Consider the following 16,812-nt stretch of genomic DNA (forward strand, 5'->3'; position numbering starts at 1 on the left):
GAAGAAAATTGAGGGACTAGAGTGATAGTATAGCAGGCACAGAATTTACCTTGCACACAGCTAATCCTAATTTGATCCCCAGCATCCTATATGGTCTTCCCACTACCAAGCCAGCCAGGAGTAATTCCTTGCTAGGGTGACTGACCCCTTAGCAATGCTGGGTTTGGTCCAAAAGCAAATGTCTACCCCCAAAAAAGGGAGAGAATATTGATTACCAACACTGGGTAAAAGTAGTAAGAAATATTGTGCAGTTTTTTGAAACCTGATAACTAGGTTTAGACAGTCTTTTACCAGACAATAAAGGAGTAGGCAATTACTAGTATTTCTTTTAGCAGCCCAGATTCACTTACCTTTACAATATGTATAAAGGTCTAATACACAGCAGGTTCCCACTACAGCTTCTAAAGGAATGATTTCATAGAGTGGCACTCGAAATAGTTCATTGTGATAGAAGCGGCGGGATGGAGAATGGTGGGTTTCATGGGGTCGGAAATAATGGTGACCAAAGGCAAACCGTTCTTCTCTTAAAAAAAAGAAAGGTAGAATTTAGTTGAGTAGCAAGGTCCTAGAAAACATCTGGCTATGTGTTAAGATGCAGCTGAAATAGAAATCTAAACACATACTTCTCATTCTTCCAAAGTTTCTCAATGCGGAAGATGTCAAGTTTATCACGATTAATGTGAGATAGCAACCGATAGGACTGACGGACTGGGTGGCCATCTGGGGTTCGCCGACTATCTCTCATCAGATAAACACAATCCCCTAGGTAGGAATGAACAAAGATGTTACAATGATCTCTGCAAAAATTCTGACAGTCACGGGCCTGGTCTAAGGATTACACAAAATTGAAAACCTTCAAGAACCAGGGCGAGGGGCCAGAGTGATTGCATGGAGGTAGGGCATTTGCCTTGCATGCAGAAGGATGGTGGTTCAAATCCTGACACCTCATATGGTCCCCCGTGCCTGCCAGGAGTGATTTCGGAGTGTAGAGACAGGAGTAACCCCTGAGCGCAGCCAGGTGTGATCCAAAAATCAAAAACCAAAATGAACCAGGGCAAGGGGCTGGGGCGGTGGCACAAGCCGTAGAGTTTGCCTTGCACATGCTAACCTAGGATGGACCATGGTTCAATCCCCCGGCATCCCATATGGTCCTCCAAACCAGGAACAATTTCTAAGCTCGTGGCCAGGAGTAAACCCTGAGCATCACCGGGTGTGGTCCCCAAAAAGCAAAAAAAAAAAAAAAAAAAAAAAAAAAAAAAAGAATCAGGCGAGGGGCTAGAGAGATAGCATGGAGGTAGGGTGTTTGTCTTGCATGCAGAAGGACGGTGGTTCGAATCCTGGCATCCCATATGGTTCCCTGAGCTTGTCAGGAACGATTTCTGAGCATATAGCCAGCAGAAGTAACCCCTGAGCGCTGCCGGGTGTAACCCAAAAACCAAACAAAAAAAAAGCAAGAATGATGATAGTGCAGCATTAAAGGTGTCTGTCCATTCAGTCCCCCCCATCCAAGTTCATCAGGAACTATTCCTGAGTGAAGAGCCAGTAGTAACTCCTGAATACTGAATACAGCCATGTATGGCCCCCCAAAAAATAAAAACTAAAAATCCCCCAAAATATTTAAAAACCCTTAACAACTCTTTGGAATTTCCTATTTATTGTTCTTAGTCTTAATAGATTTTATGATATCCTGCTATCTTGAAATGGGCTTTATTTGGTGGATGAGAATATGTAAGCTCAAGGACTAAAACCTCTTTCCCAGAGTCAATAAAGATCGTATTGAGTGATTGATAAGCTTTGATAAGCAGAGCCAATTCCGTGCACGTACCTTGACGTAGCAGTAAGTCATCTCGAAGTAAACAGATAAAGTAGACGCAGCCAGGTTGGGCATAGTGGGGCCGAGGGATCATGGGAACTTCCTGGTAAGAGCAAAAAGTCAATGTGTAAGGGTGGTGACTACTACAAATAAATTCTGGTCTACTGTTGAAGAAAAGAATGGAAATATGTAAAGTGGTGAAACTTGAAAAAGGAAAAGTTGAGAACAAAAACTAACAGATTAAATATCTCTAACTAGGGGCCGGAGCGATAAACAGTGGTTGGGCGTTTACCTTGAACGTGACTGACTCAGGATGGACCTAAGTTCAATGCCTGGCGTCCCATATGGTTCCCCTAGCCAGGAGCAAGATTTTCTGAGCGCATAGCCAGGAGTTAACTCCCAGGAGCGTCACCAAGGCATGCCCCCAAAACAGAAAACGAAGGGAAAAACAAAAAAGTATCTCAAACTATAGTTTATGGAAACACTAAATTGTACCAGGTGGTGTACCTAAAAATGTGTGAAAGGTGAACTGTTGCAAAGATTAGGGGGAAAACTACCAGAAAATTGTGTTTTTTGGGGCTTCTGAGTCACCAACCTGAGTGACACTCGGGTTTCTATGCTCAGAATTGCTCCTGGCAGGTACGGAGTACCATATGGAATACTGTGACTCGAACCACCCGTCCGTTCTGAATCGGCTGCATGCAAGGCAAACACCCTACTGCTTTGTTATCTCTCTGGCCCCAACTACTAGAATTTATAATTAAAGGATCAAGGAAGCCAGAGACTTGAAAATACATCCCTTGGAAAAAAAACCACATGCTCAAAATGACAAAGTACCAAAGGTAAATACTATTGACTATTGGGGCTGGGGTGATAGCACAGTGCGTAGGGCATTTTCCTGAGTTCAATCTCTGGCATCCCATATGGTACCCCGAGCCTGCTAGGAGTTAAGTTCTAAGTGCAGAGTCAGGAATAACCTGAGGTGACTTGCTTAATATTTCATACATCAATGTGGAAAAGTCAAATCTACCTACCCATTTAACAAGATACCCACACACTGTGTCTCCTAGAAAGCAGGCTTAAGATTGGGGTCCTGGAGCTTTGTTGGTAGAGTATCTACCTTGCTTCTTTAAACCTTGAATTCTGGTTTTTTGTTTTTGGACTATACCTGGAGCCACTCAGGGGTTATTTCTCCTGGCCCTGCACTCAGAATTATCACTCCCGGCAGGCTTAGGGGACCATATGGGATGCCAGGGATAGAACCTGGGTTGGCTGCATGCAAGGCAAATGCCCTACTGCTGTGCATTCTCTCTGGCCCCAAAACCTTGAATTCTGATAGCACTAAAGTATCAAAACAGAGTACTCCAGGACACTGCACTCAGCATGTGACTCTGTTTATCACAGTAACAAAAGCAATGAAGGTAAGTGAAAGGGGAAGAAAGTAGATGCACAGAAGATTCCATCAGTTCCAGTGTGCAGTCTTTTCCCTTTAACACCACTTGACATCAATAATTAACAGAGTAAGTTCAGGACTTTATAAGCCTTTTTTTCTTTTGGGGATAAAGGATAGTATCTTGGTTTGGAGAGAGTAAAAAAAGATGGGAGTATATGGTTTGCATGCAGGAACCCCGGGGTTCCTCTAGCACCTCAGGGTTTTGTGCCCTATGGTGAGAGATGTCATGTGTATCACTTTTAAATCAGTGTGTCATTAGATGGCTGCTTACTCTGTCCACAGGTCTCGGGTCACACTGTTCACAAAGGTAGTGTTCCACATCCGAGTTCACTCCCATACAGTCACAGTGTTGCCACACCTGAAGAAGATGAAAGGAAGGTGGGAAGAGGAGAAAGACTGAGACTTAGTGAGAGAAGTCCTAGGGCTAACAATACCAAAAAAATATCACTAGGACAGGGAAAACTTGAACCGGAACTAGAGGATAAATGGAAAGAAACCAAATTCTGGGGGCATGAAAGAAAAAGTATATGTAAACGAACAAGTTGATAAGACTACTGTAAAACCTTTACACAAATGCTTCGATTAACTTGAACTATAAACTCGCCTAACAATTCTATAAGGTAGTGATATCAGAGAGAACAAATTCAAGCTTGATTCCTGGGGCTGGAGAGATAGCACAGTGGTAGGGTGTTTGCCATGCAAGTGGTCAACCCAGGACTGACGATGGTTCAAATCCCAGCATCCCATATGGTCTCTCGTGCCTGCCAGGAGTGATTTCTGAGCACAGAGCCAAGAGTAACCCCTGAGTGCTGCCGGGTGTGACCCAAAAACCAAAAATAAAAAGGGGAAAATTCAAGCTTGATTCCATCAAGAGTTCTTTCTATTGCACATCATCTATATTAATATCATGTCTTTTGCTTTTCCAGGTAAAAGCACTGTCCTAAATACTATCATTTTTGGGGATCATAGTATGTGCTAAGTGTACAGTAGAAACCGAGCAGAAAGAAAATAACAGTAAGTAAAGGATAAAATAAAAATCGTGATTGGTGAGGGAATAACAGAAACCAAGCTAAAGGTAAATGCACAAAATCCCAACCACTATATCACAGAGGCACAAAGCACCTGGAATTTGGCTCCCATATTTATCAGGGTGAGGCTGGTTTCACCTGACACTCACCATGCACTTGTCACACTGGATCATGAGGCCTTCATCCTTGTAGAGGCCACAGATACAACGGATGACGTCATCATCTTTCTCATGCCCATTCTCCTTCTCAGAGATGGAAGTCTCACTGCTATCTGCCTCACTGGCCGTCTCTCCCACTATCTCATCAATCTGGGCTGATGCCTCATGTCGTGCATTGTAATAGGCCTTTCGGAGGCGGCAAACATCTCTCCCAATAGGTGATTTACGCCCATAGTATTTCTAACAGAAATGAAAAACATCAGACTCTGTTCTCTGAATAGGGTTTTAAAAACATACCTGACATGGTACCAGAAATTTACTATATATCTTGATTTTGTTTTTGCCACAACTAGAGGTGTTCAAAGACTTTTTCTGGCTCTGTGCTCAGGATAGTCCCTTGGTGCTGTGCATATACACAGTTCTGGGTATTAACTAGGGTTGGTCACATGCAAACCTTACACCTTACACGCTGTATCTCTAAAGCCCCACATTGTTTTTGGGTTATACCAAAAACTCTATGTATGGGACTATATGGGATGGTGGAAACTGAGCCCAGGTTGGCTGAGTACAAGGCAAGTGCCCTATTGCACTATCTTTTTGCCCTTCCTTGTTTTGATTTTTTTTTTTTTTTTGGTTTTGATGCCACACCTGGCAGTACTCAGGGGCTACTCCTGGCTTTGTTCTCAGAAGTTTCTTCTGGTAAGCTTGGGAGGACCATTTGGGGTTATGGGATGCTGGGGACTGAACCCGGTCGGCTGCATTCAAGGCAAACGCCGTACTGCTGTGCTATTGCTCTGCCCCTCCTTTGATTTTTTTTTTGGGAGCCACACCCAGCAGTGCTCAGGTTTCCTTCTGGCTCTGAGCTCAGAAATTGCTCTTGGCAGGCTCAGGGGACCATATAGGATGCAGAGGATCCAACCTGGGACTCACCTGGGTTGTCTGTGTGCAAGCAAATACCCTATTACTATGCTATCACTCCGGCCACCTTCATCTTTTTTTTTGTTTTTGTTTTTGGGCTACCCCAGTAGCTCAGGGGTTAATTCTGGCAATGCACAAAAATTGCTTCTGGCTTGGGGGGGACCATATGGGACGCTGAAGGATTGAATTCTGGTCCGTCCTAGGTTAGCGCATGCAAGGCCTTACCTCTAGCACCACTGCTCCGGGTCACCCATCTTTTATGTTTAATAGCATCAAGTATGGTGTGCTGAGCAACCAAACTGGATGAAAGAATTATATATAGCTTGTGACTCTCTTTCAGTGGCTGCAATAAATGCTTTGCATGCAGAAGAATATTATTCCATCCCTCCACCACAGAGATGGATTACAGAGTAACTCTGTATACCGCTTGGGCATGGTTCTGAAACAAAAATATAGTGCTTGCATGGTGACTTTTTTTTTTTCTTTTAAAATTTTTTTAAAAAATTTTTTTGGGTTTTGGGTCACACTAGAGGCAATCAGAAGTTACTCCTGGCTCTGCATCAAAATTCACTCTTGGCAGGCTCCGGGGACCATATGGGATGCTAGGAATAGAACCTGGGTCAGCCGCATGCAAGGCAAAAGCCCTACCATCTATGCTATTTTTGTTTTGGGGCCACACCTGGTGGTACTCAGGGATTACTCCTTGCTTTGAGCTCAGAAATTGCTCATGAGGGGCCGGAGAGGTGGCGCTAGAGGTAAGGTATCTGCCTTGCAAGCGCTAGTCAAGGAAGGACCGTGGTTCGATCCCCCGGCATCCCATTTGGTCCCCCCAAGCCAAGGGCGATTTCTGAGCGCTTAGCCAGGAGTAACCCCTGAGCATCAAACGGGTGTGGCCTGAAAAACAAACAAACAAAAAAAATTGCTCATGAGGAGCTGGAGAAATAGCACAGCTGGTAGGGTGTTTTCCTTGCACAAGGCCAACCTGGGTTTGATACCCAGCTTTCCCTATAGTCCCCCAAGCCTGCCAGAAGTGGTTATTTTATTTTTGGCTTTTGGGTCACATCAAGGAGCACTTGGGCTATTCCTGGCTCTATGCACAGAAATCGCTCCTGGCAGGCTCAGGGACCATATGGGATGCCGGGATTTGAACCACCGTCCTTCTGCATGCAAGGCAAACACCCTACCTCCATGCTATCTCTCTAAACTCCAGAAGTGATTTCTGAGTGCAGAGGTAAGAGTAACCCCTAAGCACTACCCCAGGTCTGGTCCCCCAAATATATAATCGCTGTTTTCTTTTTCTTTTTTTGGTTTTTGGGTCACACCTGGCCACATGCAGTGGTTACTCCTGGCCCCATGCTCAGAAGACTATATGGGATGCCAGGATTCCACCTACTGACCTTTCACATGCAAGGCAAATAAACGCTTTATCTCCATGCTATCTCTCCCATCCCTCCCCCCGTTTTTAGTGTGTGTGGTCAGACCTGATAGTGCTCAGAGTTTACTCCTAGACACCCAGAAGAATAATATTGGAGAGAAGCATGCTAGTCATTTTTTTTTTCCTTTACCATATGGGGACATGGCTATAGGTTTTAAATAGATATTGAAGTGTGGTTTTAATAGATATGTTATAATTCTTGATTACATTGACCTTTCCTCTACATAGTTTTTTACTAACTCTTCCCTTATATCTGTTTCCTCTCATGTCTTGTGAAATTACTCTCAGCATGCTTAGGAGACCAAATGGACTGTTGGGGGGATCAAACCCAGGTTAGCAGCATTCAGGGCAAATGCCTTGTCTCCTGTATTATTTCTCTGGCCTCTAATCCACTGTTCTTTACTTTATTTTTGGTTTTTGAGTCATCCCTGGAAAATTGCTCCTGGCAGGCACAGGGACTGTATGGGATGCCAGGATTTGAATCACTATCTGTCCTGAATCGGCTACTTGCAAGACAAACGCTCTACCACTGTGCAATCTTTTCGGCCCCCGTGTTTTTGACTTTTAAGTGTTTCAAGGCCATCTATGCCCAATGAATTTCACCTATTTATTTATTTTTGGTCACACCCGGCTGCACTCAGGGGTTACTCCTGGCTCTATGTTCAGAAATCGCTCCTGGCAGGCTTGGGGGACCATATGGGATGCAGGGATTTGAACCACCATCCTTCTGCATGCATGGCAAATGCCTTACCTCCATGCTATATCTTCGGCCCTGAATTTCACCTTTTGTATAATCTATTGGTATACTTTAAATGTAAATTATTGGCTTATGAGACAATACTAAATTTTTTGGTTTTAGTTTTGTTATTATGGGGGGGGGGCACACACGGCAGCACTCAGGGATTACTCCTGGCTCTTCATTTAGAAATCGCTCCTGGGGGCTGGCGAGGTGGCGCTAGAGGTAAGGTGTCTGCCTTGCAAGCGCTAGCCAAGGAAAGATCGTGACCGGGCGTCCCATATGGTCCCCTCAAGCCTGGGGCAATTTCTGAGCACTTAGCCAGGAGTAACTCCTAAGCATCAAGTGGGTGTGGCCCAAAAAACCAAACCTCCCCCCCAAAAAAAACCCAAAAAAAAAAAAAAAAAAAAAGAAATCGCTCCTGGCAGGCTCAGGAGACCAGATGGGATGTCAAGAATTGAACCTGAGGGGGCCGGAGAGATAGCATGGAGGTAAGGCGTTTGCCTTTCATGCAGGAGGTCATCGGTTCGAATCCCGGCGCCCCATATGGTCCCTTGTGCCTGCCAGGAGCAATTTCTGAGCCTGGAGCCAGGAATAACCCCTGAGCACTGCTGGGTGTTACCCAAAAACCAAAAAATAAATAAATAAATTGAACCTGAGTCCATCCCAGGTCGGCTGCGTGCAAGGCATACACCTTGCCGCTGTGCTATCACTCAGGCCCCTAGTTTTGTTTTTTTTGGGCAACACCTGACAATGCTCAGGAAACTATATGGGGTGGTAGAAACAAAAACTGAGTTGACAGCATGCAAGGTAAGTGCCCTATCCTCTGTTCTATTGCACTGGTCCCGTGGTTTTGTGTCTCTTCTGGCAATGCTAATAAGGGGTTACTTATGACTTTGAACTCGGGTCATTCTTGGCAGGCTCAGGAGAATATGAATGCCAAACACTGAAACCAGATTGGCTGAGTGCAAGGCAAGTGCTTTACTCATTGTGTACCATCTCTCTGGAACCTTAATAATAAATTTTTTATAATAAGAAAAGTCTTTTCTGAAAGTACAATTTGAACTTTCACTCAGTCATATCACTAACTTTATTATACAAGATCCTACAATATTCAGGGGCCGGAGAAATAGCATGTATGTAGGGCGCTTGCATTCAGAAAGATGGTGGTTCGAATCCTGGCATCCCATATGGTCCCCCAAGCCTGCCAGGAGCGATTTCTGAGAATAGAGCCAGTAGTAACACCTGAGCACTGCTGGGTGTGACCACCAACCTTCAAAAATTCTACAATATTTAGTATACAGAAGTCTTTATCTTAAAAATACCGAATAAAAACTGTTTTAATCAGAAATATGAAGGCTAATATTAATATGTGGTAAGAGCCGGAGTGGAAGCACAGTGGTAGGGTGTTTTCCTTGCCTGTAGTTGACCCAGGACAGATGCAGGTTTGATCTCTGGCATCCCATATGGTCTCCCAAGCCTACCAGGAGCGATTTCTGAGCACAGTGCCAGGAGTAACCCCTGAACGCAGCCAGATGTGCCTCCCCCCAAACAAAAGGTGATAAAAAGCTTAAACTTCTAGTCCTCTTCATTACTTATTTTTGGGCAGGAGGAAGTTGAAAGGGAGTTACGAAGTAGTGCTCAGAGGGTCTGGGAGACACTTTAGGTGAAATTCGGTTAATCAAACCATAGAGTTCAAAGCTAGACCTGGTAACATTCTGAAACCCAAGTTCTGTGGTGCTAAGCTATTAGGGCCACCTGATAGTGGTGGTGTTTGGGACTTCTAGCATTAGACCTAACAATGCTGGAGGATATGCAGGGCTGGGGATTGAACTGAGTCCTCAAGCATGCAAGGAATACACCCTTTCCCTAGTGTTATCTCTGATTTCAGAACAAACTCTGGGAATCTATGTCTAGAGTTAGTAAAAACTACCTCAGCATTCCGAAAGACTTTAAGCATGTCAGCATCAAAAGCCTCCACTGTCTTATAGTAACCAATGAGGATCTGCTTCTCTATGGTCATAAGATCGAGGGGATCAGAAATCTTCTCGTAATAATCAGCATTCCTAGAACAAAAAGGCCAGACTGTTAATCTGGTACAAAATTGTAAAACTGTGTACTTTTCTAAAATTCAGATGATTCCCATCACCCAGAACTTACTTTTTCTTTGGGGGGAGGTTCAAAAGTGGTGCTGCAAGTGCCTGTCGGGAAGAATCTACAAAAGAATAAAAGGTTAGGGGCCGGAGAGATAGCATAGCAATAGGGCATTTGCCTTGCATGCTGAAGGACAGTGGTTCGAATTCCGGCAATCCATATGGTCCCCCCTCCAACACCCCCCAAGCCTGCTGGGGGTGATTTCTGAGCATAAAGCCAGGAGTAGTCAGTCCCTGAGCTATGCCGGGTGTGACCCAAAAACCAATAAAATAAAATAAAAAAAATAAAAAAGCAAATAGTTAAAAAAATGTAGTAGTTAAAGGCAGGGATTACTTTAAACCAAAAAGATATAATACATAAGACAGAGAATACATGCAATATTATACAATGTTAGTCGAATAATGAAATAACACTCTACAAATAATGACGATGACATGAAAAGTCCTAAGGGAATTTACTGAGGCAGCTAGACTGCTTAGGGCAAATGCTGTATTCAACAAGAGATATTACCTTATCCAAAAAAAAAAAAAAAGTTTTCTAGTTCTTGGGGCTGGAGCAATACATAGTAGGTAGGGCATTTGAAATTTCATAGTTTTTTTTTTGGGGGGGGGTCACACCTGGCAGCGCTCAGGGGTTACTCCTGGCTCTACGCTTAGAAATTGCTCCTGGCAGGCTTGGGGACCATATGGGATGCTGGGATTCGAACCACCAACCTTCTGCATGCAAGGCAAATGCCTTACCTCCATGCTATCTCTCCGGTCCCCCAGTTATAGTTTTGTATTGTAAAGGCCCTAGGTAAGGATGGCTAAGTCCCCAGGGGGAACATATGAGGAAATGGGGAACAAACCTGGGTGGGTCTTGTACAAAGAAAGTGTTCTATCTGCTCCAGTCCACTGTAAATATTTTTCTAAAATTTATTCTTTTTTTTGTTTTGTTTTTGGGTCACACCTGGCACTACTTCTGGCTCTGTGCTCAGAGATCACTCCAGGTGGGCTCAGGGGAACATATGGGATAGAACCCAGGTCAGCTATGTTCAAGGCAAAAGCCAACCCTGCTTTACTCTCACTCTGGCCCAGCCTGGGGAGTCCATTTTCTTAAAGCAGTTACTTTCCAATACAGAACACATGCTGTGGGATTATTTTTCACTTATAAAGCAGCAAATTACTACAGAAGAGAAAAGTCTATTGTTTTAGTATTTACAAAATACTTGCAAATCATGGGGGTAGAAAGGCAGTATTGCCAATGAACATTTCATTCCCAGCATCCCATATTGATTCCCCCACCAAGAATCACTTCTGAGCACAAAACCAGGAGTACCCAAGTGCTGGGCTTGGCCACCCCAGAACAAATTACTTGCAAATCAAAAATAACTTTTCATAGACAAATTTGTCATAGGTTTAAAGAATCATATCTATATGGTGCTACATGCCATAATTAAAGTAAAACTACGGTTTTTTTGGGGGGGAGGGAGGGAATCTCACCTGGTAGCACTCAGGGGTTACTCCTGGCTCTGTGCTCAGAAATTGCCACTGGCAGGCTCGGGGATCATATGGATTGTCAGGAATCAAACCAAGATCTATCAGGTTTGGCTGCATGCAAGGCAAACATCCTATTGCTGTGCTATTGTTCTGGCCCCCCAAAAAACTACAGGTTTAAAAAAAGCCTGCTTCGTGAATACAATGTAGTAATAGGTGGGCAAATATACTGTAGTCTCATATGAGAGCAAATGAAGCTGGCTGAGAATAGTGAGTATTCTTTAACAAGTGTAAAGGAAAAAAGAAACAAATGTAAAGGAAGTAGATGTCACATTTTACATATTAGGTCAGGTTCATCGGGGGAATTTTATGTTCTATATTATTTTCCCCCCTTTTTTTGGTTTTTGGGCCATACCCGGTGACACTCAAAAATCGCTCCTGGCTTAGGGGACCATAGAGAATGCCGGGGGATTGAACCAACAGCCGACCTAGGCCAGGGCATGCAAGGCAAATGCCCTACCACTTGCTCCACTGCTCCGGCCCTTTCTATATTCTTTTTTTTTTTTTTTTTTGCTTTTTGGGCCACACAGGTGATGCTCAGGAGTTACTACTCTTGGCTATGCACTCAGAAATTGCTCCTGGTTTGGGGGACGGACCTGAGTTCTATCCCTGCTATCTCATATGGTCCCTTGAGCCTACCAGGAGTGAGTCCTGAGTTAAGTAGGAATAAGCCCAGAGCAGTTAGTTGGATGTGCCCCCTCAACCCTCAAGTCCCATTTTATTCATTCATTTATTCATTTGTTTTATATATATATATATATATATATATATATATATATATTTTTTTTTTTTTTTTTTTGGTTTTTGGGCCACACCCGGCGGTGCTTAGGGGTTACTCCTGGCTGTCTGCTCAGAAATAGCTCCTGGCAAGCACGGGGGACCATATGGGACACCGGGATTCGAACCAACCACCTTTGGTCCTGGATCGGCTGCTTGCAAGGCAAACGCCACTGTGCTATCTCTCTGGGCCCTATTTGTTCTATTTTTTGGGCCACACCCAGTGATGCTCAGGGGTTACTCCTGACTATGCACTCAGAAATCGCTCCTGGTTTGGGGGACCATATGTGATGCTGGGGGATCGAACCATGGTCCGTCCTGGGTTAGCTGCATTCAAACGCCCTATCACTTGCGCCACTGCTCCCCCCACCCCCGTTCTATATTCTTAAATTAGGGGAAAAAACCCCAAACACTGAAATACAAATATAATATAGAAAGAAAACAAACTGCAGAATTTAGGAAACAGAATGATTAAAGTCATATTTTGCTAAATTATTCCATTATTGGGGCTGGAGAGATAGTACAGTGGGCAAGTAAAGCTTTGTAGGGGTCTGACCTGGGTTCTATCCCTGGATCTCATATGGACCCCTGAGCTTACCAGGATCCCTGAGCTAGGTAGGAATAAGCCCAGAGTAGTTAGTTGGATGTATCCCCCTCAACCCTCAAGTCCCATTTTATTCATTCATTCATTCATTTGTTCTATTTTTGGGCCACACCCAGTGACACTCATTCATGCATTCATATATTTATTTGTTCTATTTCTGGGCCACACCAGTGACACTCAGGGGCTATTCCTGGCTAGGCACTCAGAAATCGCTCCTGGCTTGGGGGACCAAACCATGGTCCGTCCTAGGTTAGCATGTGCAAAGCAAATACCCTACCACTTGTGCCATTGCTCTGGCCCTCAAGCCCCATTTTAAATATCTCCAAATTTTGTGGTTACAAACTGTCATTATCATATCAAACTAACTGTCCAATGTGAAAAAAATCTTCCACAGCCAGGAAGGTAGCTCAATAGGCTGGAACACAATCTTTGGCATTACACATAACCCCTACAAAGCATTGATAGGAGTGCCACCTGAGCACAGAACTAAGAGTAGCCCGAGAGAACAGCTCAGTTACCCTCAAAAAAGCTCCTTAAAAAAAAAAAAAAGGGCCAGAGAGGGGCCGGGCGGTGGCGCTAAAGGTAAGGTGCCTGCCTTGCCTGCGCTAGCCTTGGACGGACCTCGGTTCGATCCCCCGGTGTCCCATATGGTCCCCCGAGCCAGGAGCAACTTCTGAGCACATAGCCAGGAGTAACCCCTGAGCATCAAACGGGTGTGACACAAAAACCAAAAAAAAAAAAAAAAAGGGCCAGAGAGATAACATGGAGGTAAGGTGTTTGCCTTGCATGCAGAAGGATGGTGGTTCAAATCCCGGCATCCCATATGGTCCCCCGAGCCTGCTAGGAGCGATTTCTGAGCGTAGAGCCAGGAGTAACCCCTGCTCGATGCTGGGTGTGATCCAAAAACCAAAACAAACAAACAAAAAACAAACAAAAAAGCATAAAATCTCATACTTACGATATACATTAAAAAAGAGGGGGTAGGGGCCGGAGAGATAGCATGGAGGTAAGGTGTTTGCCTTTCATGCAGGAGGTCATCGGTTCGAATCCCAGCATCCCATAGGGTCCCCCGTGCCTGCAGGAGCAATTTCTGAGCCTGGAGCCAGAAATAACCCGAGCACTGCTGAGTGTGACCCAAAAATCTCTCTCTCTCTCTCTCTCTCACACACACACACACACACACAAAATCTCTCTCACACACACACGGAGCCAGCACTGCTGAGTGTGACCCAAAAATCTCTCTCTCACACACACACACACACACACAAAATCTCTCTCACACACACACGGAGCCAGCACTGCTGAGTGTGACCCAAAAATCTCTCTCTCTCTCACACTCACACACACACACACACACACACACACACACACACACACACACACACACACACACACACACACACACACAAAATCTCTCTCACACACACACGGAGCCAGCACTGCTGAGTGTGACCCAAAAATCACACACACACACACACACACACACACACACACACACACACACACACACAAAATCTCTCTCACACACACACGGAGCCAGCACTGCTGAGTGTGACCCAAAAATCACACACACACACACACACACACACACACACACACACACACACACACACACACACACACGGAGTAGCCAGAGTGATAGAACAGCGATAGGGCATTTGCTTGCATGCTGCTAACCTGGGAGGATGCAAGGATCGATCCTTGGCATCCCAGATAATCCCCCAAGCCTGCCAAGAATTATTTCTGAGCAGAGCCAGGAGTCACCCCTGACCACCACTAGGTGTGGACCAAAATAAAAAAAAAAAAAAAAAAAGAGGGGGGAGTCCAGAGTGGGCAGGGTGCTTGCCTTGCATGTGACTGACCCAGGTTCAATCCCTAGCAACTCATATGGTCCCCTAAACCCGTCAGCAGCGATCCCTGAGCACAGACCCAGAAGTAAACCCTGAACACGGCTGGGTGTGGACTAAAACAAAACAAAAAATATGACAGAGGGGCCGAAGTGATAGCGCAGTGGTAGGGCGTTTGCCTTGTATGTGGCTGACCCAAGATGGACCTCAGTTTGATCCCAGTGTCCCATATGGTAACCCAAGCCAGGAGTGATTTTTTTTTCATTTTTGGGTCACACCCAGTAGTGCTCAGGGGTTACTCCTGGCTTTATGTTCAGAAATCCCCCCTGGCAGGCACAGGGGACCATATGGGATGCCGGGATTTGAACCACCGTCCTTCTGCATGAAAGGCAAACGCCTTACCTCCAACGCTATCTCTCTGGCCCCATCAGGAGCGATTTCTGAGTGCATAGCCAGGAATAACCTGAGTGTCACTGGGTGTGGCCCAAACCCCCCCCCCAAAAAAAAAACAAAGACAAGAACAAAAACTTTTCTTATAGCTTTGTAATTTGCCTGATCAAGATGTAAGAGCCTCTGAAGCCTCCAAGATAAATGCAAACTTATGCATGTACGTATTTTGGGGGGGTTGTTTTTGAATTGCACTGAGTGGTCAGGGCTACTTCTGAGCTCTGTTCTGAGTTCATTCTATCCTGTAAGGCAAGCACCCTATTTCCTGAACTATTTTCTCCAGTCCCAGTATGCCTATTCCGGAAAATACGGTATATTAAGCCGAGAAGCTTCTGCATCTCAAAGGAAATAGTGCTCAGGATACAAGAGCTAGCCACTGAGTGGGAGAAGCTATTCACCCAATACCCATCAGACCATGGGCTAATGGGCACTGACAGAACTTTACAAGAGAAAAAACATCTAATCCCATCAAAAAATGGGGAGAAAAATGAACAGATACTTTGATAAAGAAATACAAATGGCCAAAAGGCACATGAAAAAATGCTCCACATCATTAACCATCAGGGAGATGCAAATCAAAACAACTATGAGGTACCATCTCACATCACAGAGATTGGCACACATCACAAAGAATGAGAAAAAGCAGTGCTGGCGGGGATGTGGAGAGAAAGGAACTCTTATTCATTACTGGTGGAAATGACGTCTAGTCCAACCTTTATGGAAAGCAGTATGGAGATTCTTCCAAACCCTGGAAATTGAGCTCCCATACGATTCAGCTATACCACTCCTAAGGATATACCCTACGAACACAAAAATACAATACAAAAATCCCTTCCTCACACCTATATTCATTGCTGCACTATTTACAATAGCCAGACTCTGGGAAACAACCAAGATGCCCTTCAACAGATGAATGGCTAAAGAAAATGTGGTACATATACATAATGGAATGTAGCCCCAATCCCCCCATTCTTCCTCTGTAACCTTACCTACAGGAAAGACCTTCCCATTTCTGGGAGGGGTCTTTGGTAGGTAACAAAAAGGTTTGGCCTGAGGGGCAAAGGGGATTTGCATGGACGCAGGATGGAGGAGGAAGCAGGAGGAGATCTCTGAGGGACAAGGTACAATGCAGGGCTGAATAGGAATCCAGTGTAAATGGTTATGATATTGGCCACACATGTTGGCCAGGGCAAACAAAGATGTCATCTCCTGAGCCTGCCTGTGAGTGAGTTTTCTGCCTGTGAGTGAGTTTTCTGCCTGCGGCTCTCCTGAACCCAGATACCCGTCAGCTGGAGGGAATTGGAGCCAAGTGGCCTGGGAGGGCAGAGAAAGGCCTCACCATCCATCATCATCCAAGCCCATCCAAAGGGCCTCTTTATTATTTTATTCAACAATGGAATATTATGCAGCCGTCAGGAGAAATAAAGTCATGAAATTTTCCTATACATGGATGTACATGGAATCTACTAAGCTGAGTGAAATAAGTCAGAGGGAGAGAGATAGACACAGAATAGTCTCACTCATCTATGGATTTTAAGAAAAAAAAATAAAGACATTTTTGCCATAATCCTCAGAGAGAGAGACGAGGGCTGGAAGGTCGAGCTCACGACATGAAGCTCACCACAAAGAGTGGTGAGTGCAGTTAGAGAAATAACTACACCGAGAACTATCATAACAATGTGAATGAATGAGGGAAGTGGAAAGCCTATCTAGAGTACAGGTAACAGTACTGAAACCCAACTACAATCATATTTGTAATAAGGTGTTTGAGTAAAGATACAAAAAAAATATTTTTTGGGGGGCCAACCTGGCGGAGCTCAGTGGTTACTCCTGGTTCTGCACTAAGAATTTGCTCCTGGCAAGCTTGAGAGACGAAATGGGATGCCGGAGATCAAACCCAGTTCTGT

The 16,812-nt window shown here is 44.7% G+C and overlaps 2 protein-coding genes across 3 annotated transcripts in view; both read right to left on the bottom strand.

The window, feature by feature from the left end:
- Positions 1–16,812, bottom strand: part of LOC126020739 (farnesyl pyrophosphate synthase-like) — a 340,408-nt gene that overhangs the window by 133,122 nt on the left and 190,474 nt on the right. The window lies entirely within an intron of this gene.
- The window catches only part of ASH1L (ASH1 like histone lysine methyltransferase), a 178,512-nt gene that overhangs the window by 12,713 nt on the left and 148,987 nt on the right, over positions 1–16,812 (bottom strand). The window contains 7 exon segments of the mRNA XM_049782187.1: positions 351–523; positions 624–762; positions 1,826–1,916; positions 3,538–3,624; positions 4,444–4,692; positions 9,475–9,607; positions 9,702–9,756. Of these exon segments, the coding sequence (XP_049638144.1) occupies positions 351–523; positions 624–762; positions 1,826–1,916; positions 3,538–3,624; positions 4,444–4,692; positions 9,475–9,607; positions 9,702–9,756 (927 nt within the window).

The sequence above is a fragment of the Suncus etruscus genome, chromosome 10 (genome assembly GCF_024139225.1).
Source record: "Suncus etruscus isolate mSunEtr1 chromosome 10, mSunEtr1.pri.cur, whole genome shotgun sequence".
NCBI lineage: Eukaryota > Metazoa > Chordata > Mammalia > Eulipotyphla > Soricidae > Suncus > Suncus etruscus.